The sequence below is a fragment of the Aulonocara sp. 'chitande type north' Nkhata Bay genome, linkage group LG10, assembly GCF_057382095.1.
Source record: "Aulonocara sp. 'chitande type north' Nkhata Bay isolate Kocher_YH1m ecotype deep benthic linkage group LG10, A_spYH_male_GT1.1, whole genome shotgun sequence".
Taxonomy (NCBI): domain Eukaryota; kingdom Metazoa; phylum Chordata; class Actinopteri; order Cichliformes; family Cichlidae; genus Aulonocara; species Aulonocara sp. 'chitande type north' Nkhata Bay.
Window position 1 is genome coordinate 786,361 of NC_141353.1, and position 25,816 is coordinate 812,176.

The 25,816-nt window shown below is 44.2% G+C and overlaps 1 protein-coding gene across 12 annotated transcripts in view; it reads right to left on the reverse strand.

The window, feature by feature from the left end:
• The window catches only part of LOC147319955 (disks large homolog 2-like), a 178,793-nt gene that overhangs the window by 41,954 nt on the left and 111,023 nt on the right, over positions 1-25,816 (reverse strand). For 11 of the 12 annotated variants that reach the window (XM_086307664.1, XM_086307662.1, XM_086307659.1 and 8 more), the window contains 3 exons: positions 20,118-20,262; positions 19,743-19,884; positions 9,259-9,414 (listed from right to left, as the gene is read on the reverse strand). In XM_086307664.1, the coding sequence (XP_086163790.1) occupies positions 9,259-9,414; positions 19,743-19,884; positions 20,118-20,262 (443 nt within the window). The remainder of the gene's footprint in view (positions 1-9,258; positions 9,415-19,742; positions 19,885-20,117; positions 20,263-25,816) is intronic. The other variant, XM_086307668.1, reaches the window with a different exon arrangement.

Here is a 25,816-nt window from a genome sequence, read left to right on the forward strand (position 1 = left end):
TACAGCACTAGTTACAAAATTACAATACAGTAATTACAATCTGGAACAGATTCCAGATTTTCATCAGGATAATGATGAAATAATGAATACAGGATACATGATAGTTAGAGGAAGATCGTATTCTGACAGAATAAAATGACAAGTTGTCCATGGTTATTAGTGGAGTTTGCATAACACTGCTGCATGCAGCGTATTTCAGCCTGTTCTGCCTCTTATTTGTTTAATAGTGTTCTCTACCAAACATATTGAGCAAACATATTGGTTGAACGGTGCACTGTACAGGATATTCTCAATGACAATGTATCAATTGAAGGCTTCCAAACTGTTCGAGCTGACTGGGAAAGCTCTGCAATTGATAAGCAGTTCTTGTTAACAACATAACCTTCTGCACTAGCTCCACTGTCCCAGCTCCGACTCTCTGCTACCCAAATAACAAGCCATGGGCGACTAATGACATCAAAGACCTCCTCAATAACAAGGGGATGTTTTTCAGAGTGAGAAATAAAGTGGAGCTGAGAATGGGATTATTGAGCGGCAAGATCAGAGAAACTAAGAACAATAACAGGAGAAAGCTAGAGCAGAAACTCCAGCAAAACAGCAGAGAGGTCTGGAGTGTCATTAAGGATTCAAACCATCCAATAGAAGAGAAGCTGCTGGGGACAGAGCCAGTGACTTGAATTTGTTCTTCAACTGATTTGATACTGCAGTCAATGCTCAGCTCCTACTGACTTAACTGTGGTGAGCCTGCAGTCCACAGCCACACCACTCTCTCTCCCTTTCTCTCCTTACTGCACCTTCGCCTCCAGTGAAAAACCCGACACCTCTCCGCCACCCATCACTTTCACGTACGACCACGTTCAGAAACACTATACTCAGGTAAGTATGCATGACCAGACAGGCTGAGTCCCAGCACGAGTACACACTGCAATAGTTCCACTCTCTTAATATCTCTTAATACAGAGGGGGACCTAAATTTTTACATCAAATAGATGATAACCTGCATATGTGTGTTTTCTTTTTACGTAGTTTATCCCCTGTAGAGAAGAAGTATGACAGTGATGACAAAAAACTCCTAGCCGTTAAACTAGCCCTGGAAGAATGGAGGCATTGACTCAAGAGGGCAGAGCAGTTATCACTGTAGAGGAGGGTGTAACTATTGCACTGTGCATTAGATGGAGGAGTTGTACAAGGAGATAACCACATGGAGATAACATCTGCCTTTCTGACATCACCTTAATAGAGTCCAGCTCCATCCTCACAAGATCACTGGCCTTGCGAATCCGTTTATTAGGTCTGTTGGCATTTGCAACCCTCTCTATGCAACAGCATAGAGAATGTGTACTCTGAGGTATTTATAGTCCACCACGATGTCCACATCTACCCTCTGGACTGAAAGAGGCGCCACTGGTTTCCTGGTCCTCCTCAAGTTAGGGTCAATTTTTTGTCTTTGTCACATTGAGCTGCAGGTGATTCTGCTTGCACCATGTTATAAAGGAGTCAACCACAGCCCGGTACTCTGTCTCTTCACTTTCACTGCTGCATCCAACCACAGCAGAGTCATGAGAAAACTTCTGAACATGGCAGGTTTCTTTGCAGTGGTGAAGTCTGTGGTTTAGAGGACAGCCCTTGTGGTGCCCCTGTGTTGCTGATCACCTTGTCAGACACACAATGTTGAGGACACACATATCATCAGTCTTTTAAGACTTCAGAAGTCAGTAATCCTGGGAACCACTGGGATGTCGCATCTTTGGTACAGGAACGAGGCCTGACATCTTCCACAGCACTGGGACCCTCTGCAGACTCAGACTCATCATGAACAGTTTATGAAAGACTCTATAAAGCTGGGGGGCACAGGCCTTGAAGACACAGGGACTCACCCTGTCTGGTCCAGCAGACTTGCCTGCACCCGTATGTTCTGGACACAAGAGAGGGGCTGAGCTGTCAAGTTATCACCGCCGGGTGGTGAGTTGGATCAGTTGGCGGGGGAGGATGTTGGACAAACCTGGCACATCAAATGTATAGTAAGGCCAGGCAGAGGCCCCGGTCCAAATGGACCATGTTCAGCACCTCGACTGCCGGACCCCCTGACTGAATTGCAGCCGCAAGGTGGTTGGTGCCTGTTGTGGTGGTAATGCCCAAACCAAATGGTGGACACCAGAGGTGAAGGGAGCCACAAGGCTGAAGAAGGAGTCCTTCCGGGCTTGGCTAATCTGTGGGACTTCAGAGGCAGCTGATAGGTACCGACAGGCCAAAAGGAATGCGGCTCAGGCAGTGGCTGAAGCAAAAACTAGTGGTGTGAGAGGACTTCAAAGAGGCCATGGAAAAAGACTTTCGGACTGCTTTGAAGGGATCCTGGCAAACCGTCAGGTGACTCAGGAGGGGAAAGTGGTGTTCTACATGCACTGTGTATAGTCTGGGTGGAGCACTGCTGACTTCAACTTTAAAATTGTCGGGTGGTGGAAGGAATACCTCAAGGACCTCCTTTATCCCACTGGCATGTCTTCTGTGGAGGAAGCAGAGTCTGGGGGCAAGGGGAAGACTCTTCTATCTCCAGAGGTTAGGTCACTGAGGCAGTTACACACCTCCTTGGCTGCAAGGTTCACCCTGAGTTCCTGTAGTCTCTGTATGTTGTAGGTCTTGACTGACACACCTCTGGAGACTTGCGTGGAGATCAGGGCGGTACGTCTGAATGGGAACCACCACCCCAGTCTGCAAATCTTTAAGAAGAGGGACTGGAGGGTGTATTCCAACTACAGGAGATCACACTCCTCAACTTTCGTGGGAACGTTTATGCCAGGGTGCTGGAAAGGAGAGTTTGTCCGTTAGTCAAATCTCGGAAACAGGAGGAACAATGTGGTTTTCGTCCTGGTCATGGATCACTGGACCAGCTCTTTATCTTCTCGAGGATACTTGAGGGCGTATGGGAGTTTGTCCAACCAGTCTACATGTGTCTTTTGGACTTGGAAAAGGCATTCAACCGTGTCTCTCGGAGTGTCAGTGGTGGGAGATGCTTCGGGAGTATGAGGTGTCTGGGACATTGCTATGGACCATTCGATCTTTATACAACTGTTGCAAGAGCTTGGTCTGCATATCCGGCAATAAGTTTGACTTTTTTCCGGTAGGTGATGGACTCTGCCAGGGCTGCCCTTTGTCACCGATTCTGTTCATAATTTTTATGGACCGAATTTGTAGGCATAGTGGAGGAAGGCTTTCATTTGAGTGGCCTCAGAATCTCATCTCTGCTTTTCGCAGATGATGTGGTTCTGGTGACTTCATCAGGTGATAGTCTACAGTTCGCACTGGAACGGTTCACAGCCATTCAGGCAAGTGTGAAGCGGTGGGAATGAGAATCAGCACCTAAATCTGAGGCTATGGTCCTGAGCCGGAAAAGGGCGGAGTGCATCTCTGGGTCTTGTTCACGACTGACCAGAGAAGGGAGCGGGAGATCAACAGCCAGATTGGTGCTTCGTCTGCAGTGATGCGGACGCTGTACTGGTCCGTCATGGTAAAGAGAGAGCTGAGTGTAAAAAGCAAAGCTCTCAATTTACCAGTCGCTCTACGTCCCTACCCTGAGCTATGGTCATGAGCTGTGGGTAGTGACTGGAAGAAGGACATAACACATACAAGTGGCAGAAATGAGCTTCCTTCGAAGGGTGGCTGGCCTCTCTTTTAAGCCGGGCAAACACTGTGCGATTTTTTTCAGTCATGTTATTCAGCTCCTGCTCAAACTGTACGACTGAATCACAGGGGTTAGAAGTTCGTAGGTCATAATGCAGGGTCTCACACTATACGGCCCGATGCTCTTATGCCACCTGAGTGCTCACACTGTGCATCTATAATATGAAGTGGTAATATGAAGCTTATAACACAAAATCTGTCTCTCACTCTCCCTCCCTCTCTCTCTGTCTTTCACTCACACAGACACACACCACCACCATCAACTTTGCTAAATCGCTAATGAAAAACATTGACCAGGCAGCTGTGATTGAGCAGCAATGTCCATCCAGCTCTTTTCACGGTTGTTGCGGTCGTGATAATTTTGTGAGGCCACATCGAAAAGGCTCGGATGAGATTTCCAAAGTTCTACAAGTTGTGCCTCCATCGCTTGTGTCCAGATCACACGCTGCACTGCCATGCTGCTCCATCTTTTTCACTTCCATTTCTGTGTTTGTCCATGTGCAGGGTGGGTTTTGTTGACACCCTCATGAGGGGCGACAGGATTTCAAACAGGTTTGATTTTCTTGCAACGATACGATTGCTGATTGGGAGCTGGTCATGAGGCGTTAATCGCTTCTCGTTACCCCATGTATATTACACGATGATGCACAACTCACGATTAAGGCGAAACTCAGGCCGATACTTAAAACGACTGAATAATCATCTAAATGGGCCAAAAATTGCACAGTGTATGCCCACCTTAAGAGACAGTTCAGCAGAGGTGGGACCAAGTCATTGTTTTGCAAGTCTCAAGTAAGTCTCAAGTCTTTATCCTCAAGTCTCAAGTCAAGTCTCAAGTAATGTCAGGCAAGTCAGAGTCGAGTCTCAAGTCACTGGTGTAAAAGTCCGAGTCAAGTCACAAGTCTGAAACTTTGAATTTCAAGTCCTTTCGAGTCTTTTAAAAAAAAAAACGAAAAAATAATGTTGCAGTTATGCTAAATGTAAATATTAGACCATGTAATTTTTAAATCTGTGTTTTTCTCAACACATGACAAAATAGTGAACTTAGAAAATATACACAAATTGTGAAATTGCACCTCTTTAAAATGCAGCTCAATTAAACTTAGCTCCAAGAATAATTTTCACCGACAGTTCTGAGATAAGCTGCATGTTATTCTTGGATGCGCTTGTAGGACCAGCTTTAAAATCGCATGACAAAAATATCATACACATTAAAAAAACTGTATCACCAACGTAGCCTGGACAACATTTGCTAGTTAGATGAAGTCAGCTATCTCATCGTAGCATATTTATATGCATATTTATAATTATACGGTTCTTGGAGTGAGTGCATACACTCATGAAGTTTAGTAACTTCAGGTCACTGCAACAAGCCCAGGTACAGTTTACCGACGGATGGGTGCAGGACCTTGAAACGCACCGTGTAGAACGAAAGACCATCGTACGTATCATAAGTTTACCAGTCTCACAAATCGTCGTCATAAATACACATTCGTTAACCGTTTATTAATAGGACCTTTGAGATCAACGGTAATTAATTAGTAGTGGAAATAATTTCTGGTAGCATCACAGAAATGTAGCAGTGACAATAATATTGTATGCTGTAATCGTACTGGGCAATTAGTGATACAAAACAACTGTTTTATCCTGTGAATAAAAGTACATGTTTTTGTCAGTGTACCATAATAACAGAAGCGAAACGCAATATTGTGTCAGGACAATTCACTATTTATGCACAATAAATAAAGGAGCATAGCGCGACAATTTCTGTTCAGCGCCAGACTTGCTTGTAACCTATATCACCAATTATGTTAAGAAAATGACGCATTAACTACAACAGCAGACTGACCTTTGTGTAAATGCTTGGAGCAGACTAACCTGTGAGCTGGAGGGTTCTAGGACGTTATATTTGGTCTTTGAATGGCTGAAATCCAGGCCATCCGTCGCGTCTTTGTTACTTCAGAAACATGGCTCGAACAATTTCTCTTCAACGACGTAATCCGATAACAACCGATCTCTTTACCCGTCGGCTTCCCGTGGCTGTCATGCGACCGGCTATTGCAGTTAATAATACAACAGCTTCTTGACATTTTTGTGTTTCTTTTTATCGCTGTGTGACTGATTTCAATTGAAAGCCTGCATGCGCTAGTACCGCTTGCCACGAGTTCCCAGAATCCTTTGCGGTTCTACCCGTGAATGACGTCACATTTTCAATCTCTATATAATATGCATGTTAAATTTTATATTTGGGGTGAAATATCAAGTCTTTTCAAGTAAACCGGTTCAAGTCCAATTCAAGTCCCAAGTCATTGGTGTAAAAGTCCAAGTCAAGTCACAAGTCTTAGAACATTTTTTCAAGTCAAGTCTAAAGTCATAAAATTAATGACTCGAGTCTGACTCGAGTCCAAGTCATGTGACTCGAGTCCACACCTCTGCAGTTCAGCCATCTGAAGTGGCTCAAAGTAGAGCCGCTGCTCCTCCACATCAAAAGGAGCCTGTTCAGGTGTTTTGGGCACCTGACAAGGATGCTTCATTTACAGATATAAATGGGCATTACCTGCATAGCAATAAAAATGTATGCCATGTCTTCAAATTATACTGCCAAAGGGAAGCATGTATAGTAGTGGTGCAACGGATCATGGTTGATCCGTAATCTGAACCGATCCCACTCCACGGTTCCTAAGATTCAAAAAAGAAGAAAAAAAAAAATATATGTGTATGGTGGCGTGGTGGGTCTGTCAAGCAATAGTTATGGTCAGCGCTAGCGAAGTGGAGTGGAGTGAGTGGAGGAGCAGAGGAGTTTGCAGTATTTAAGCAGCCCTTTGCTGCCCAATCTGACCGGGCTAAAGCTATTACAAAAGCTATTGGGGTGTTTAGCTGCAGACGGGAGGCCGTATTCCTTTGTGCAAAACAAGGGGTTTAAACTAGGATGAACGAGTCACGCTATGATATCTCGTTGCGCGTCCACTTTAGTGGCAAGATCATTCCAAGCATGTATGATCAGGAAAAGATTTAAGTTATGGCTGAAATGTCCCAGGCATATTCTGTTGCCCTAACTACTACAAATGGGTGGACCTCCGGGACAACGGAAAGCTACGTGACCGTGACAGCTCATATCACAGCAGAGTGCGATATAATGAGCGGTATGTATTATTGTAGGGTCTACCTTACAATATAAAGTGCCTTGAGGCGACTGTTGTTGTGATTTGGTGCTTTATAAATAAAATTGAATTGAATTGAATTGAGTGGTAGATACAAAGCCCTATACTGCCCCATATTGAACCATATTTTTTTTAATACTTGCGTGGAATGAATCTTGAGTTGAATGTTTTAACAGGCAAAAAATACTTCAATAAGTAAATGTTCAATTTTTGTCTTTTTTCTTTTTTTGCTGATCTGAAAATTGATCGGATCCGTGACTTAAAACTGTGATCCGATTCAATTCAATTCAATTTTATTTATATAGCGCCAAATCACAACAAAAGTCACCTCAAGGCGCTTCATAGATACAGAGAAAAACCCAACAATCATATGACCCCCTATGAGCAGCACTTTGGTGATAGTGGGAAGGAAAAACTTCCTTTTAACAGGAAGAAACCTCCGGCAGAACCAGGCTCAGGGAGGGGCGGGGCCATCTGCTGTGATTGGTTGGGGTGAGAGAAGGAAGACAGGATAAAGACATGCTGTGGAAGAGAGACAGAGGTTAATAACAGATATGATTCAATGCAGAGAGGTCTGTTAACACATAGTGAGTGAGAAAGGTGACTGGAAAGGAAAAACTCAATGCATCATGGGAATCCCCCGGCAGCCTACGTCTATTGCAGCATAACTAAGAGAGGATTCAGGGTCACCTGGTCCAGCCCTAACTATATGCTTTAGCAAAAGTTTGAAGCCTAATCTTGAAAGTAGAGATAGTGTCTGTCTCCCGAATCCAAACTGGAAGCTGGTTCCACAGAAGAGGGGCCTGAAAACTGAAGGCTCTGCCTCCCATCCTATCCTAACCGTTGCACCACTAATGTATAGTGTAAAGAACCACCAAGGTTCTATGAAATTCTATGAAAGTTCAACTGATCCAGTTGAAAATATCCATATTAGCTGAGCCCTGCATTTGCCACAGATCAATTACCCAGCTTAAAATGTAAAATGGATTTTGGATGTTATGGATGTTAAATCTGAAAAGCCTATGTGACCTCCTTCTAGAGGTACCACATTCACAAGATCTTCAGAAAATTTTATCTCTGACGTTGAGGTTGAGGCCACTGAGATTCAAACCTGTTAGAGATTTTTAATAGAAACACATATGGTATTTTAAAAGTCCAGGGTGACATCTTTCTCAAGTTATCGTGGTAACAACGGCTTTAGAAACATGACCTTGAGGTCAAAGTCCTTATGAGCCTGTGTGCAAGTTCCTCACCAACAATCGAATTTGAACACTACCAACAGCTATCTACTATCTTAGAAAACAAAATGCACAATGACATTCAGAAACCAAACACTCAAGCAAGAACAGAGCAGAAAATGGAAAAAACAACAGGACATAGGGTTGTTCACATGCTGGCTACACGGGACAGCAAACACACCCAGAGCCCAGGATACCAGCCGACACAACCGAGAGGGGGCAGGGGTGGCACCCATCCCCGTCACCCCTGCCATCTCCTGGCAGAGCAGAAGGTGCCCACCCCACCCCAGAGGGGTGAACACAGGACTCAGACACAAATTCCTTCAGGAGGACCCCGGACATGCACCGTGCTGGCCAACGCAGCACACGGGGGAGCGAAAGGAATGGGGAACGAGAAAAGGGGAAGTCCCCATGCATCCATGACCTACATCGATCCATTCCAGCTAAGGCAGAAGGGGGAGGCACAGTGCCTCAGGCAGCGATCTTTTAGTCTCAGTAAGGACTCAGTTTCAGGACCACCCTGCTCACCTGCCAACTCTGTCCAGCTCAACAGCCTTACCTGCAGTCTATTTCCATTTTGACTTATAATCTGCCTCTAAGTAAATAAAATTGTAAATATATGTTTGTGTCCTGTTCTTGGTTCCCTTTGCCTGGCTGTGGCAGTCAATGAGTTAGTAATGGAAGGCCATGAGTAAGTAACTTGTGACTGTAAGTTAGAAGAGTGTTGCCAAAAATATTGGTTATTGCATTTCCAAACGTTTCTACACCATGGCCATCAGTTATTGATATTGTGGCTATGTATGAATAACTTGTGGCCACAAGAGCTATGTATTACAACAATACATGTTTTTTCCACTAATGTCAGCAGAGGACTCCTTACCCTCTGCTTACATTAGCTACCTTACTCAAACACATCTTTATTTTCCTCCATCTTCGGTCTAACTTTGATAATGAATAAGGTCATGACCCTGAAAAATCAATGTCCTAAAGAAAGAGAGAACAGCAGAAAGGAGGAAGGCTTGAGAAAAACAATATCACGACAAGGTTCCCAAGGGAGTAAACAACAAATGCATTAGAAGAAATAAGGTAATTATATAATAACATGGCATGCTATTCACATAGTTAGATGGGATACAAGTGGTACAGTGCAGAAAGGTAGTGAGGGTGGTGGTTGAAAGTACCTGGTGATATCCAAGTCAGGAAACAGACTTAAGATATAGTTAGGGAGTGGGGCAGAGTGGAAGATGCTTTTGTCACACTCCACTGAGGAATAGTGTCGGGGGGAGGGCACTTTGTCACTTAGTTTGTTCACAGTGCTGTAAACTGGCTCAGGAGGCCTATATTGAAGCGAGAGACAAGAGCAGAGAGATTAGTGTCCAGAGGCAGAGGTGGAATAGAGGTGGAGCAGATGGAGTACAATAGACTGGCATAAATACATACGTGAAAGATGGGAAGAAAACACATAACGCACCTTGAGATGTGGCTAAAAGGGGAAAAAATACTGTACACACTGAGAAGTCTTACTGGTCAACACACCCGATCTAGGGGTGTCATGCGTTGCACACTTACTAATTCATAGTAACACAAATTTTTACTTAATTACAAACTTAAATGGTCAACAGTTCACTTCCACAAATCCACTTGATTTCTTATTGAGTAATAGTGTCACTTTGATCCATGTCCTCCACAGAATTATATATTTACACATTTATACTTTGTTAGGTATGTCTGTTCAGTTGCCTATTGTGATCACATGGCAGCAAATCAGTACATATAAGCATGCAGCTGTGGTCAAGATGGTCATTTTAAATTGATTTTAATTACTTTGAATGTAGCATGGTTGATAGCGCCAGACAATTTGAATTAAGGAACCGGCTGGTCAAACCCCCACAAGGCTGCCCGCTGGGATTGAAATGATGGGACGAGGCGTGAGTTTCTCAAAATGGGCTCATTGAGTCAGCACGGAGAAGATCTTGGAGAACGCACGGCTGCCGTGAACACTCAGAACAAGACCTCTGAGTGAAAAACTGGATTACATCTGGAGAGGCCAGCTCGAATAACACCTTTGAGCTCAAATTCGATCACATCTTGGGGAAGTGCACTGCGGTCGTGAGTTCTCAGAACCTGCTCTTTGAGCAAAAAGAACGACAACATCACGGAACGTAAGTTTGGATAACATCATGGAGAAGCTCGCGGCTCTCCAACGGGAGATTGAGAGACCAGTGTTGGACTGTTAGAACTGCTTTGAAATTCATATAAGTTGTTCGCACTAAAGTAAAAACTATCATCACTTCATGCGGAGACCCTCTCGGAGCTGAACAAAACACCCTGATAACGACTGCGTTTAGTCTGTTCCTTCCCATTCCATGCAAGGCCACCTGGGTTGGCTGGAAGACTGTTTACTTAGCCTGGCAGGGCGAAGGACACTGTCTCAGCTGAACTCTGGACACACACACACACACACACTGATATGCACACACTCATCCCCCCTCCCTTTCCAAATGCCTTCGATGCTTGTCCCCTCCCGGGGAAGATGGCGGTCGACTGGACCAGCTCAGACATGCTGCAGGACTGGATGCGCTGTCTACACCGGCTCTCTCTTACCCTTTACCCGCCCCTGTTGCTTGTCTTGTGTTTCTATGGTGTATTGATAGTCATGTGCTTTTTGTGCTGAGGTGTTTTTTCTGTTATCAAACTGTTCTCCCACTAGGAGCTCACTCTGAGTGGAGTTTTTTTCTCCTCCTCTTACCTCATGTTATGTATTTTCGTTGTTTTTTTCCTATCAGCCGACCTTTCTGACGTGTCTCCCCAATGTGATGTTTGTGTAAAGTTGGTCTTTTTAATTTAACAAGTAATCAGAAATAATGTGTTACTGCCCATCTCTGCTAGTATATCTATATATGATTTCTGCTAATGGTTAATCGTATATAACTTGAATCAAATATAATTAAGTATAAATCAAATTAATATAGTGAAGGAGAACATGTAACACATTTAATGGAATAACTGTAATGCTTGAATTTTGACCAGATTTTTGTGTTTGTTGAGATTCAAAGAGGAAGTGCAGTAGAGTCTAAGGAGCTTGGAAAGAAAAGCGTCTGGACTTCTTTAAGTTTCCTGAAGACGTTTCTTCTCTCACGTGAGAAGCTTCTTCAGTTCCAAGGTCAAATGGTGGAGAGTCCCAGATTTAAGTCCAAGGGGACACACGAGCAAAATGGAGTCTATTAGGTAGAAATGATACAAACCACTGCAGTAAAGTACCTGTAATACCTACAGCGTGCTCTAATCACTCTAATAGGATATGATGGTCGACAGTATCGAACGCTGCACTGTCCACAAATTATATCAGTTTCCATTGAAACCAGCAACCATTCAGTCCTAAGGACAGTACATGTTACCCCAAGATAACGAGTGATATTCTGATGTCAGCTCTGTTTCAGCTCTTCACTAGAATTTCATTAAAGGACGAAACACATCAACGGCATTGTTGAGAAAGGCAGGATTGAAAGAGACTGAATTCTGAACTCATCGCATGTGACTCATTACTCCTCTGTTTATGTAAGCCTGTGTTTGCCTTTGCCCTCTGTCGTGTTGTACCTCCTCATGTGTGCAAGTCTCTCTGCATTTCTAGTTTCCTGATGTTTGAGTTTTCAGGTCCCAGTGTTTTGTTTCTAGTTTCCATTTTTTCCAGTTTAGTTTGTTTTTTGTGAGTTTATATTTTGCACTATTTTCCCAGAAATAAAGCTGCTACCTTTAGTTTTACCTTCCATCTATGAGTCAAGCATTTGGGTCCAATCCTGCCACACAGCTCCACATGGCAATTATACATGATTCTCCATGAGAAAAATGGTATGTTGCAATTGTTAAACACAGAATTGATTTTGCTGATAATCATGATAATTGCTTAGTACTGATCAGAATATTATCAGGTATAACTTTAATCAATGTACTAAATGGCCTGTTTGTGATTACTTGTCAACAACGGTGATTGGTTCTCATTGGCTCTGCTTTGAGATTCACCACCATCTCTAAGCAGCATACCCAACACATTACATTCATGCAAATGAATTGCATTCATGTGGTCAAATGTTGGAGCTATTTCCCCTATTTGTTGTGATCAGTGTTGGAAAAGAAAGTAATGTATTACACAAAACAAGCTTCTTCAAAGCAATACAGTACATTACTTAATTATTCCCAGGAGAAAGTAATTTGTTATACTACTAATTATGTTATTTTTGTGTTTCAACCCATTGCGTCATAGTTACAATTTAAAAATATAAACTTTTATGCTACAGTCCCACACACCAACACAAATAGTATGAATACAACAGCACAAAGCAAAGATGAAAACCAGCAAAAAGAGACTTTAACCTCCTAGGACCTGGCGTCCACATTTGTGGACATCACATTCTGGGATGTCTAGACCAAAATACCTCATTTTGCTCTACAACGGCCTGATATCCACTTTTTTTTTTTTTTTTGCCTGTCCCATTTGGTTCTTTAGCCGTCAGAATTGTTGTCTGAAGACCAACAAGGATACCCAATGGATTTATTTTGCCAAATGGATCATCGTGGCATTGCCGTATTGGTCCATTTGATCGACCTTTGTTTTTATTATTTATTATATTTTATTTCCAGTTGTTACAGACGGGACAGACATGAGTGAGGGATAGGAAAGGGAGAAAGAACGATGAAGGAAAAGAAAAACAGAAGGGGAGAGGGACAGCGAGAAAGGGGGGGAGAAAAAAAATCTCCTGGATCACCTTTTGAGAGAAGAAGAATAGAAAACAAGCAAAAAAACCCAAAGCAACATACTAAACACAACACCATCGCATTAATCTAGCTAAGTGTAAACAGCAGTAAATACTAAATATTCATTGTTGTTGTGCAGCACGCAGGACAGACAGCGCACAATGTGCTTTGAAGTAGCAGCCAAGAAAGGTGTAATTTAAGTCTACGAGCAGTGAACACCCGTGTGCACACCTGTGTGGATCAGCGCACTTGTATTCAAAAGGTTTCCCCATGTAATGGTCTGCAAGAGGATGTAGAGAGCCATAGCCCCGTCCCCCAGGGCATGAAGCAGGCATGGAGGAGATCCAGGCCCCAGACATCCAGAGGCCCCAGAGTGCGAGAGCCCAAGGAGGACCACCGTAGGGGCATCCGTGCCACCCTCTTGAGAAGAGCTGAGGAGAGCCCCAGATGAGGGGTCACCCAGTAGCCACCGAGCAGAAGCCAGAGGGGGCTGCACTGGCGTGCCCGCCGGCTCTGCCGGCAGCCAGCTGTGCCAGAGTGAACCGAGCCGCAGGCCCAGAGGCCGGAGGCCTGAGGGCCCCCCGCAACCCGGAGGAGGCCTAACTGAGCAACAGGCGCCAGGCCCCGCCAGGTAGCCACCGGGAGTGAGCTGGTACATACCTGAGCGCCCAGCCCCGCACACCAAGAACCACCAATGCACCGAAAAGATTTTTAGAATATCAACAAATTAAATCCATAGTAAAAAAGAAATTTAACCTCAGTCAAGTTGAATTACAAACACCACTAAGTGCGGTACATTTCCTTACTCTTAAATCCCCCAAATTATTATCTAAAATATACAGAACACTTTCTAAATTAGATGAATCAATATCCCTTCCTATTGCAAAGTGGGAAGCAGATTTATCAGTCAGCTTAGACCAAAACTTCTGGTCTCAGATTTGCTTAAAAACCTTTAAATTGATTAAAAATCCCAGTCTGCAATTAATACAATACAAAATACTACATAGAGTGCACTATACAGGTCATCGGATGTTGAAGATGGGCTTTACATCTTCCAACAACTGCTCACACTGTCAAGGCAATACACCAGACAATTACATCCACGCTCTTTGGTTCTGTCCACCAGTTCAGAAGTTTTGGCGTGAGATATGTGAAGACTTATCAAAGTGTCTGAAATGTAAAATGACAGTGTGAGCAGTTGTTGGAAATTCCTCCCCTTTAGTGTGCTTGCTGGGAAAACTGGATGAGGTCACTACAGAAACGAATACAGTCCACGTGGTTTTTACTGCCCTATGCATCGCCAAGAAAACGGTCCTCATGAACTGGAAAAATAAAAATAATCTTAATTCTAGCCAATATAGAAACCTGGGTGGGCGGGTGGGTACACGGGGGCTCAGCCCTGGCGCAGGGGGCCTCTTGTGCATCGGCCTAACTGGGGGGCTCTTCAACTGGCGGGGAGGTTGTTCCATCCTTGCAGGAGTCCACTCTGCAGGTGGGGGAGAGACATAGGAGAGGTGGAGAATAAACTTAACCTGGGTGTCTGTTGTCTTGTGTAGTCTGGGAGACGATTGAATGTTGGGGTGGGTACAGTTTCCTCTGCGGTGGGGTAGGGTGGGCTGCCCCGTGTCCTGTGGGGCTTGGCAGTGCTACCGTAGGCCCCGGTGGGCTCCCTTGCCTTGGTGGGTACCAGAGGACGGGGGTGCCTACTGGGGTCAGCGGGGGAGCCGGCCCTAGGGAGGGGCATCCTCCCCTCCCTCCTTTTCCTCCCCATCCCCGGCTACCTCCCTCTTCCCGCTCCACCACACTCACCCACACAGGTAGGGCCTTGGGGTGCGGGTGTGTCACAAGGTTGCAGGGGAGACATCCCCCCCCCCCCCCCCCCGTCCCCTTCTGGCCACCTGTGCGTCAATTTTATCTCACAACTTAGACATCCACATTACTCACACTCTCATAACACACACATATATATAGGGCCTTGAGGGTGGGCACGTTAACGGCGTCCGGTGGACGGTCTGTGTACTCAAACCTGCCTCTGGCGCCGGTGCCCACCTCTCAATTTTAAATCCATGTAGACATTGAGGGTTCTCGGGAGGGGCCGTGCTAACACCTGCTGCTCTCTGGCAGCAGCACCATGCTCTCCCTTGTTTTAAATACACTTTAGAGCAACACGCAGCAACACTACACATGAGCGGGAGGAGGGAGGTATGGGGTCTTCACACCCCCCCGTTCTCTGCTAGCCATCGGGGCGGGGGGGCTGGGAGGAGATGTTGGCTGTCCGATTGGCCTCCCTGCTGCTGCGGAGCCTGGGACGGTCTGCTTGCCTCCACCCCGGGGGGAAGGGTAACATCTCTTGGGTCTGGGTTCTGTTTCCCCCTCTGGGGGCGAGGGTACCTGGACCCGGGGTATAGAGTATGTTTGGGGAGTGTGATTGTGTGTACATGACCATTTATGTCAATCCTTACGTTGGGTGAGTGCTGAGTGTTTGTATATGTGTGCATGAGGGTGGGAATGCATGTTTGTGTCTGTGTGTGCCTGTTTGTCTGTGTCTATATGTCAGGTCGGGTCTTAGACTCCACCTCTCTGGGAACTCCCAGGCCCTCCAAGGCCTATCTCCCCTCACCACACTCCCTGCCAGTGACTGATGCCCTCAGGGGCCTGATATCCACTTACGAGGACATTATACTGCCACTGTTCTATCAAAATTTAAAACGAATGTCCTCATATGTGGCTCTCATTTTTCTCAGAAACAAAAATCAGGTAAAAAAATAAAATAAAATCTGGTAATTCTTTGTTTTTACATTCATCAGGTCCCAATCAGCCCAAATAGCAAAGAAAAATTAAAAATGCCATGAAAGAGTTCGGGTCTTCGGAGGTTAAAGTGCCACGGTGATTCTACCTGAGAAAGCATTAGCAGCATGATGCAGTTGTTTCTGTTCTGGACACAGTTTGCCCTGCATTGTGCTCATGTCCTTTTTAAAAAATAAAAGTAATGGGTGTATCCATGCTGCAGACCGCGCCACTATATTCTACCTCTTGCACAAGAATTGAAATAAGCTGGTTGTAGCGTGAGTGCAAGTGGAATCGATAGAAAATCAAAGTAACAATTCCAGAGGAATTAAACTACTGGGAACTACTTGACTTCCATCCCTATATCCAAGGGATGCTGGGGAAATCAGGTCACAATGAACCATATTCAGCACCTCCATTGCTGAGGCTTCTAGAAGGAGCTGTGGCTGCAAGGTGGTTAGTGCATGAATTTCTCCGAACCAGATGGGTGACACTGATTCTGATTCTGTGACTCTTTCTTTTGCCAATAAGCTAAAGAAAGAGTCATGTTCAGTCTTGTCTAGCCTGTGGAACTACAGATGTAGCTGAAGGGTACCACCACACCAAACAGAATGTATTCTGATTGGTAGCTGAAGAAAAAACTTGTGTGTTGGAAGAGTTCGATGAAGTCATGGAGAAAGACTTTCGGTCTTCCTTGAAGTGATTCTATCAAACTGTCAGATGGGATTCAGAATTTGTAAGCGGTGCTCTATTCACAAGGTGTATACTGGGAGTGGGGCACTGCTGACCTCAAATGAAGCCGTAATCGGACGATGGAAAGATATTTCCAGGAACTCCTCAATACCAGTGAAACTGAAGCAGAGTCTTGGCATGAGGGGGACGAATCGCCCATCAGGTCATGGTGAAGAGAGAGCTGAGCATAAATGTGAAGCTGACAATTTACAGTCAAACTACGTCCCTACTGTCACAGATGGTCAGAAGCGCTGGGTAGTGACAGAAAGAATAAGATCACAGACACAAGCGGTGGAAATGGGCTTTCTTCAATAGGTGGGTGATCTGTCTCTTAGAGATAGGGTGAGGAGTTTAGCCATCTAAATGGAAACCTTAAGGGATCTCAATACCGCATAATCACATTTCAACTAGAGGTGGGAAATGAATTTTAATTGCGATTATTTAATTTGAAAAAAGTAATGTGTAAAAAAAAAAAGCATTTAATTGCACTTTGCATTTCATGCAAAGGGGAACTTTTGTCAGTGCACGATTTCCTGCTATACCGATTACACTGATGCACATATCAGAGCTATAAAGAATCAGAAGAAAGTGGTTTGCTAGGACTGATCGGAGGCAAATTTCACTTCAAAAGACTACTGGAAGACTAATGGATTGCTCTGGACTGTAGACCACTATAAGTGGTAGAAGATAGGGGATTAGAAAATGTGCTGCAGTTAGCGTAAGGTGAACCAACTTTCCAACTGCCGTGCTAACAGACTATTTCAAGTCAAATCCAACACCTTTATGACACTGAAAAGCAAAATTTGATGCATTACAAACAGCCCTGCTAATATGGAGGTGGAGCAGGGCATCTCCTAATTGGAAGGTTGGTAGGTTAATCCACGGCTGCTCCAGCCTCCAGACGGCATGCCTTTTTTTTTTTTTTGGTCTTTGGCTCTCGGAGGAGGTGGACGCATCTTTCATCCTCTCCTTCTCCTTATCTTCCCTGCTGCTGCTTCTATGTCCTTGTCTGGTCTTGTCTGACTCTAACCCTGAGAGACCTTCTCATTCTCGCTCTGGTTCTCTAAAACCTAAAGAAGAACTATGGATTTGATCAACTGGTCCCTTAATGCAATTGACACCCTCTTCTCAACGAGAAGCCTAAGATCAGGAGCCTGAGTGCCCTGGAGGGACGTTCCCTGCTGGATACACGATGGACGGGTGGCAGAAGTGGCGCGTCGTGTGCCTAGTGGGACTGTCTATTGAGGACATTGAAGACATCTACCTATTCGGCTAATGGGGCTCTTGCTGATTGGAGCTGGCTTGGCCCTGCATGGTGTATCGGAAATGGAAGAAAATGGTGACTGCCACCTTGATCGAAATGTGGGAAGAGCTGTGAGTACTCAGACTGTTCCTACTGAATATAATATGGGAAAGATCTTGGAGGAGCCCCGGAGACCATTGACAGACGATAAGAACAACTGTAAAATTGATGCAGTCTGTTCGCTCTAAAACAACATATCCATCAGCTACCTCCCCACCCTGACGGCGCCAGCTGGATGCTCTTGAAGGCTGACGCGACGAGAACAACAACAATTCGGGGCGAAAGGACACTTTCTCAGGCTGAACTCAGGACACACATACTGACACGCCCTCACCATCATCCCCGCCTTCCCCGAATCCAACGCCTCCTCACATGCTTACCTCCCATCTGATGTGGACAGCGGTCCAGCTGGAGGCGCAATCACAAGATTGCAGAGTCCCAGATGCAGCTGTGCACATTGGCATACTCCCCCATGTTGCTTGTCTTGTGTTTTTATGATGTTATGATGTGATGATACTTGTGCTTCTTATGTGATGGAGTTTTTGTCTTCTCCTCATGCTGACTGCCTTTAAGGATCAGTATGAGCAGAAATTCTTTTTTTCTCCTGATCTGACCTTTTGTTTTACACATTTAGTTGTTTTTCGTTTTGCTACCTAGCCTGACCTGTCTCCCCATTGTGAATTTGTGTTTTATATGTACGGTCGGAAAGGTTTGTTATATCAGTTGCAGGCAACTGCAACCGACAAATAAATGCATTTATCCAATCCAATCCTAAGTGTCTTTGAGCAAGTTAATTAACCCCAAGTCTGATGTATTCATTGTGAATGCGTGTCAATGTTAGCAAAGACTCTAACAGTCAGGTTTAGAGTGCAGTCAGATGGATGAATGTTGTATTAAGTTCTTTGAGTGCTCGAGCAGAGTTGGAAACAGCACATTTTCCATTTAAAGACCTGTATAAGGCTAAATATATGAACACCATATGCATTTTCTCCTAGCATTTATAAAGCACCAGCTTTATAAAGAAACGTCTCCAACAAACATAATTTATCTTTATGGATGATTTACAAGCCTAAAAGCTCAAGTGATCATGAGAATATCATACGACAAAGCATCAGTCTCTGTGAGCAAAGCAGAGCACTTAGTAGATGCATTGTTTTATAGTTCTTTGCTAAGCACATCACATTTGAGCCTTTAGAAATCTGTTTTACTGCTCGGACTCTTTACTATGTCAGCACCATAGTAACGCGGTTTGATTATACCGCAAACAATAAACACATTAAAGGAACACTTCTTAATCAGAATGTAGCATCAAGTTAGTTAAACTACTGGGATATTGGTCTGGGTGGTTAAGTAGCAGAGTTAATCAGTTTCTGTTGCTTTGGTGTTCATGACATTAACAACAGGTGCAAAAACTCAACACAGGAGTGGTTTGACAGACAGAGACACTGACACTGACTGTGTCCTCAGCTCTGTCAGGAGACAGTTACAGAGCCATCAGCAGGAAGCGTATCTGCCACATCCCAACAAAATGACTTCCAGCAGGCCACAGGTGTGAATGCCGTGGACTAACAGAACCAGACTTCATTAGGGAGGCACCAAGGTTCACCATGAACACATGTTCAGATGTGAAAGAGTCTGAACTAATGAGTAACATTTTGAGCTGGTCCAGTAAAACTTTGGCAAAGTGGAGTAGCACTCTGCATCATTTTTATCACTCCGAATTTTGGTGCGTCTTTGAACTCAGCCCTCTGTAGGCTAATCATTTTAATTTCATCAAACAATGTGACATCCTTTCATTCCTAACACCGTGTCTGCACAGTTATAGTCTATGACTTTTTTTCCCCATTGAAATCGGATATGTTTCCAAAATGTTCCTTTAATTTTTAGACAGTGTACTCCCCCAGAGAACAGTTTAAAACAAAGTTTTAATGGCTTTTCAAAATTGCACACAAAGACAGATCGGGACAAGAGACAGCAGGAGCGAGGTGGAAAGAGTTTGTACCTGTAACTTTAGTAAGCTGAAGCCAATCATTAAAGAATCTCATATTGTAATGAGGAGGTAATTAAAGACAAAAGAAAAAACCACCCAACCTGTTTACATCCTCTTCCCTCGGAAAGTGCGTAGAGAGGGGTGAATAACTCTCAGGGGAAGCCACGGGCAGGTCGGACTTGTAATGCAGAGAGCCGGTGTTGACGGGGGAAGAGACGTGATTTTTCATGGCAGGAGAAAAAGCTGCAGCACAACACAGCAAACAACAGAGTAACAGATGACTAAACAGAGAAGATGAGAAACTAACATCTGGAAGACAGTTGTACTGTGTACATCACGAATCTTATGAACTAAACAGCAACATATTCGACTGAGTAAAGCTCGCTGCAGTCTGGTTCTCCATATTCTATTGATATATAACTACGGACTAATCTAGTTCATAGCAACTGCATAACAATCTATTCCATAAGACTTACACTGCATGTTATCAGGAGGCCCATAGGGATCTGATAGATACACACTGGTGGGTTTCCCCACCTTTAAAGTGACCACATCAGACGTGTTCTTCAAAATGCCCACAGCCTCTTCATGAGAAACGTCCTCCAGACTGTAGTGGTTCACCTGTGCAGACAGATATATGGGTTCAGAGGCGACCTTTTCTTCTTATTGCTCGTTTCTAAAGAGTCCAACAAGCTCCCTGCGTCCGTGAGAGTGGATTATGACAGATGGTCTTCGGATGAGAACACACCCGCAGAGAGGTAATTTAATTAGGGGGTGATTAAGCAAGACAGATGCCCTCCTAGAGAGACGGCTTGTTGTTAAGCAGGTTGCTTTCACAGAGAGTGGCAGACACGTCTCACTACAGTATGACGGCTGCCTGGTTAATGAAATGATGAAATAATGACTCCCATTATGACTCCCACTGCATACTGAGTAAGGCTGACTTCTAACTAAAATTAACTTGGTTGTATATTTTCACTAACCAGTCAAGCTTCAGCTTAAATCGACATGTTTCCATTTTGGATGTTGAACTCTGTATTTTAAGCCAGGAAATGTTTGTGCAAAGTTTTGTCCTTTTTAGTATATGAAATTATTTAAAGATTTAATCTGTAATGGCTGCTATTATCTTGACAAGTATTTATTATTTGGCGTGCTGCAGGGAAACGCCTGTTCTAACGACCGGTGACTATTTTAAACCTAAAGCAACAAAAACATATTGCAGTATCAGTGTGTAATAATAGAGTAAATACACTGGTTCTTATGTAGCACTTTTCTACTCTATGTGAGTATTTGAAGCTCTTCACACAAGCTGCCATTCACAATCACACAAGCATATCTAGCATTCACAGAAATTCATACAAATGCAATGGAAAGCAACTTGAGGGCAGTATCTTCTCCACGGCACACAGACTGGAGCAGGCAGGGATCGAACCACCAACCTTCCAATTAGCAGATGAGCCTTAGTGTTGGTTATTCAAACTGTGTTTATTTGGCACAGTTCTCCAAAAGCTGATGCTGCTCATCTGGACAGCTGGTAACTGTGCAGGGGCGGGTCTAGCAAAGTGTTGCCAGGGGGCCAGGTAGGGCATTAACAGGGAGAGGGGGGCACAAAGAAATACTTTCTTATTCTCATTTAAAATGTCTCGCTTTTAAAAAATAATTATCTGAATCTTACAACAAACGATTGATAGATTGATGCATATATACCATCAGAACAGTGAACATCACTGTCACAACAGTGTTTGTTTTCATTCAAAGGCTTTATGGTTTTTCCTATAATGGCGGCCGGTCTCTAGTCAAAATGCTCAGGCTGATTTTCTGTCCCAGTCCAGCCCTGTAAGCAGCTCATCTGCAGTCTGGTGTTACCTACATCTTCCTATTCGGAAGGCAGAATTTCCGAGTTCTGAGTACAATCGAAAGCACCACGACTGCAGTTTTTGTGTTGGATGTAAAAAGCGCACGTGACGCTGTGACGTAGGCTAGAATCATGGCGGCGGTCAACGACGGTCCAGGCGTGGGATTTCTCTCGTGGAAATATGCACATTATCTTTTCCTTTCTATTGGTAGGTGGCACAGTGCACTGTGGCAAGTAAGCAAGCTAGAAGACTGCAAAGTTATGGAAGCAACACATTAACAAGAGAATTCTGAGTAAAACAGGACCGCTCACATCGACCAAGTGTGTCTACTTTTGGAGCTGTGTCTTAATTCCACCTACTTCACATACAAGGGTCAGTTCCACAGGCAGAAACATGGGTGTGCCGTGGGCTCCCCAGTTTCACCCATTGTGGCCAATTTGTACATGGAAGAAGTGGAAAAGAGGGCTTTGCTATCCTACCCTGGAACACCACCAAGTCATTAGTTCAGATATGTGGATGACACCTGGGTGAAAATCAAATCTCAGGATGTTCCACATTTCACGGATCACATTAACTCAGTGGACCGACACATCAGATTCACCAGGGAGGATATGAACAGTGGCAGGTTAGCCTTCTTAGACTGTGAGATTTCCATCAGTAATGGGGGACATCTAAAAGCTGACGTGTACCGTAAACCTGCACATACAGATCAGTATCTAAGGTTTGACTCTCATCATCCACTGGAGCACAAACTGGGCGTCATCAGGACGCTACAACACAGAGCGAACACCATCCCCACTGACACAGCAGCCAGGGAGGCAGAAGAACATCAAGAAGGCCCTGAGTAAATGTGGTTATCCCAGCTGGACTTTTGTCAAAGCTGGGAAGGCTCCTAAAGAAAGCTCCAGCAGATCCAGGAGAGAAGGACAACCGCTGCCCACCTGTAGTGATCCCGTACGTGTCAGGAGTATCGGAGCAGCTGAGACGCATTTTTTCTAAACACCGGGTCTCTGTGGCTTTTAAACCCCAAAACACGCTGCACCAAAAACTGGTCCACCCCAAGGATCGGGTCCCCGACACAAACAGAGTAACATAGTGTACGCTGTTCAGTGCAGGAGGACTGGCAGGATTTATACATCGGGGAAACCAAACAACCTCTGGCTAAGAGGACGCCACAACACAGAAGATATACCTCATCAGGCCAGGACTCTGCAGTCTATGCACACCTACAGGCCAGTGGACACTCTTTCAATGATGAGGATGTAACATCCTGGACAGGGAGGAACGCTGGTTTGAGAGCGGAGTCAAGGAGGCCATTTACGTGAAAAGGGAAAGACCATCTCTGAATGGAGGAGGGGCCTAAGGGTACATCTGTCACCATCTTACATGCTGTGATTGCAGCCATTCAACTCTCTGTGAATGGGACTCATGGACTTTGATCAGTGGTTGTTGACCATGGTCATGAGACTTTACATATTGATGATTATAAACTGACCTCCCAGCCCATTGTTCCTTCAGTGGGCTGGTTTCAGTCATTATGCAAATGTCCTGTTTATAAGATTGAAACCTGCAGTCAGCTGAGACTGAAGACGTCACCTGATGATGACGAAACGTTTCTCCCACTGAAAACGTCCAGATGAACAGAATCAACTTTTGGAGATGTTCTTACCTGGATAAGTGAGTGTGAAGACATTTTGCACAGTTCTTAACCAAAACGTCTCCTCCACCAGATTTTCAATGTAATGTAACACTTTGCATTTAATAGAAATGAAAATAAAAATCTTTTTATGTTTAAATATTAATATGTTGGGGGATTTTTTCAATATATTTTTATGGATTTTATAATTGAGCAGTATACAACAATCACCTTCCAAAGAACACAATAGAAGGTGGACGGCAAGTCAACGAGGTGGTAATACAGCATACATAAATGTTAAGACAGAGCACATTTCACTTAAGTTTATCCATCAGGCTAATGACTGGTTGCCAAATCTTATAAAACACTCTCTCTCGGTTAGACAAGGTAAACCTGATTTTCTCCAGGTGGAGTACATTTCCAAATTCTCTCAACCACATTTCAAAGGTAGGAAGTTTATCAGACTTCCAGCTTTCTAGCCACAAGTGTGGTCATTGACACAACCTGCGCCTCTGCCTTGTCCCTTGCCCATCCCGGTTCAGACACCCCAAATAATGCTGCAAAGGGGAACATGGGAACTCCCTGCCAAAGGCTTTGGTCAGAAAATCAAACAAATGATTCCAAAAAAGTTAGTTTTTGGCATTGAAAGAAACGGTGAGATAAAGTTCCTCGATCACTTGAACACTTAAGACTGGCTGAAACGCTCTTATATATTTTTTCCACTTTAGTGGGAGAAAAATGCAACCTATACACAACCTTAAATTGGATCAGACTATGTCTAGCATTTATAGAACTACAATATATATTCTTAATGGAAGAATGCCAAATATCCTTGGGCAAGATACTAACCCCATGTTTGCCTACTGGTGGTGGTCAGAGGGCCCGGTGGCGCCAGTGTCCGGCAGCCTCGCCTCTGTCAGTGCGCCCCAGGGTGGCTGTGGCTACAATGTAGCTGCCATCACCAGTGTGTGAATGTGTGTGTGAATGGGTGGATGACTGAATGTAGTGTAAAGCGCTTTGGGGTCCTTAGGGACTAGAAAAGCGCTATACAAATACAGGCCATTACCATTTAATGCACTCTTGCCAAAGATCATCAGAAACATCCACCCCCAGTTCTTCCTGCCACTGCTCCCTAAAAGTATGAGATGAAGGACTGTATATATCCAGTAAGGCCCTGAAAAAGCGAGACACAGCACCTGTAGTGTAGGGCTCAACTGACACGAAGCTGTCAAACACTGAGTTTCGAGGAATCAAAATGTATTGTGGAATAGATGCTTTGATGAAATGTCTCAACTGTAAAAATCTGAAAAAATGTGAATTAGGAAGATTAAATTTCACCCTCAATTGCTGAAAAGATGGAAAATGTCCATCAATATAAATATCTTTGAGAGAACAAATCCCTCTTCCCTGCCATGTCACAAACGTGATGTCCTCCAGCCCAGGTCTGAAGGCATGATTGTTACATATTGGAGCATCCAGATACATTTTAGGAGCCTTTACTGTGCCCAATATGTTGTTTTTAGTATGATGCTCTCTTGAAACAGAAAGATGAGTAGCTGTGAGTAGCTAGCACTGCCTCGTCTCAGCATGTTTTTCTAGATCAGCTGGGATAAAAACTCAGTTTTCCTTGTTAATTAGTGGGGAAAGTTATGAGTGGGAATTTTTTGTCTAAGGCTGACTTAAATGACGTTGAGGGTGATGTTTTTGAACTGCCTTAAAATAGCTGGTCCCTGCTGCTGCTCCCGCTCTCAGTGTGGCTAAGGTCCAACCATTCCCTGCACCCGTAGCAGTTCCTCGGGTGCAGGGTGGCTAGGATTCAACCGGTCCCAGTTCCTACTTCCAGGGTGTTTCAGACCCAGCACTCTTCTGCACCCCTACTTGTTCTTAGGGTTGGAGTAGCTGGTGTCCTTTAGTTTCTACACCTGTCCCAGTTCTCATTTGTAATGTTCACAAATGCTGTGATGGGCTCTGAAACCTGACTAAAACGCTTTAAACAAACCATTCCTCTGCAGATGATAAGTAGGCTGTTTCACAACTTTCAAGAGAAAAAGGAAGATTGAGATTGTTTATAATTAGTTAAGAAAGCTGGATCAAATGATGGCATTTAAGTAACAGTTTAACTACTGCTCTTAGGCCTGTGTAGCCAATTAATAGATATTACAGTATGGAACATGGTATCGAAAGTAGCTGTGCACAATGTCGTGTCAGTGAAATGGTTATGACAATTTTTTTCTCTAATGGTTAAAAATTTATGGTAAATGGACGGATTCTTATATAGCGCTTTTCTACTCTTCCGGAGCACTCAAAGCACTTTTTACAACATGACACATTCACACAAGCATACAGGATACTTGGTATGCAGACCTGAGGAACCAGTTCCAACCACTAACCTTCCAATCAGCAGATGACCTGCTCTACAGCCACCCCACAAACTTACAGCATCTGGTAATCCTAGGCAGTCTCCCATCCAAGTACTAACCAAGCCCAACCCTGCTCAGCTTCTGAGTTCATACGAGAGCGGGCGTGCTCGGGGTGGTATGACTGTAAGCGCACCACTCTGACGTTTTGTCACCCTGGCTACAGTACTGAAGAGAAACCTGGGGTTGTTGATTAATGAATAGTAAGATGGTCTAGCTTTACAGGCTTTTTTACAGAGCAGCAAACTATTTTTACAAGCTAAACG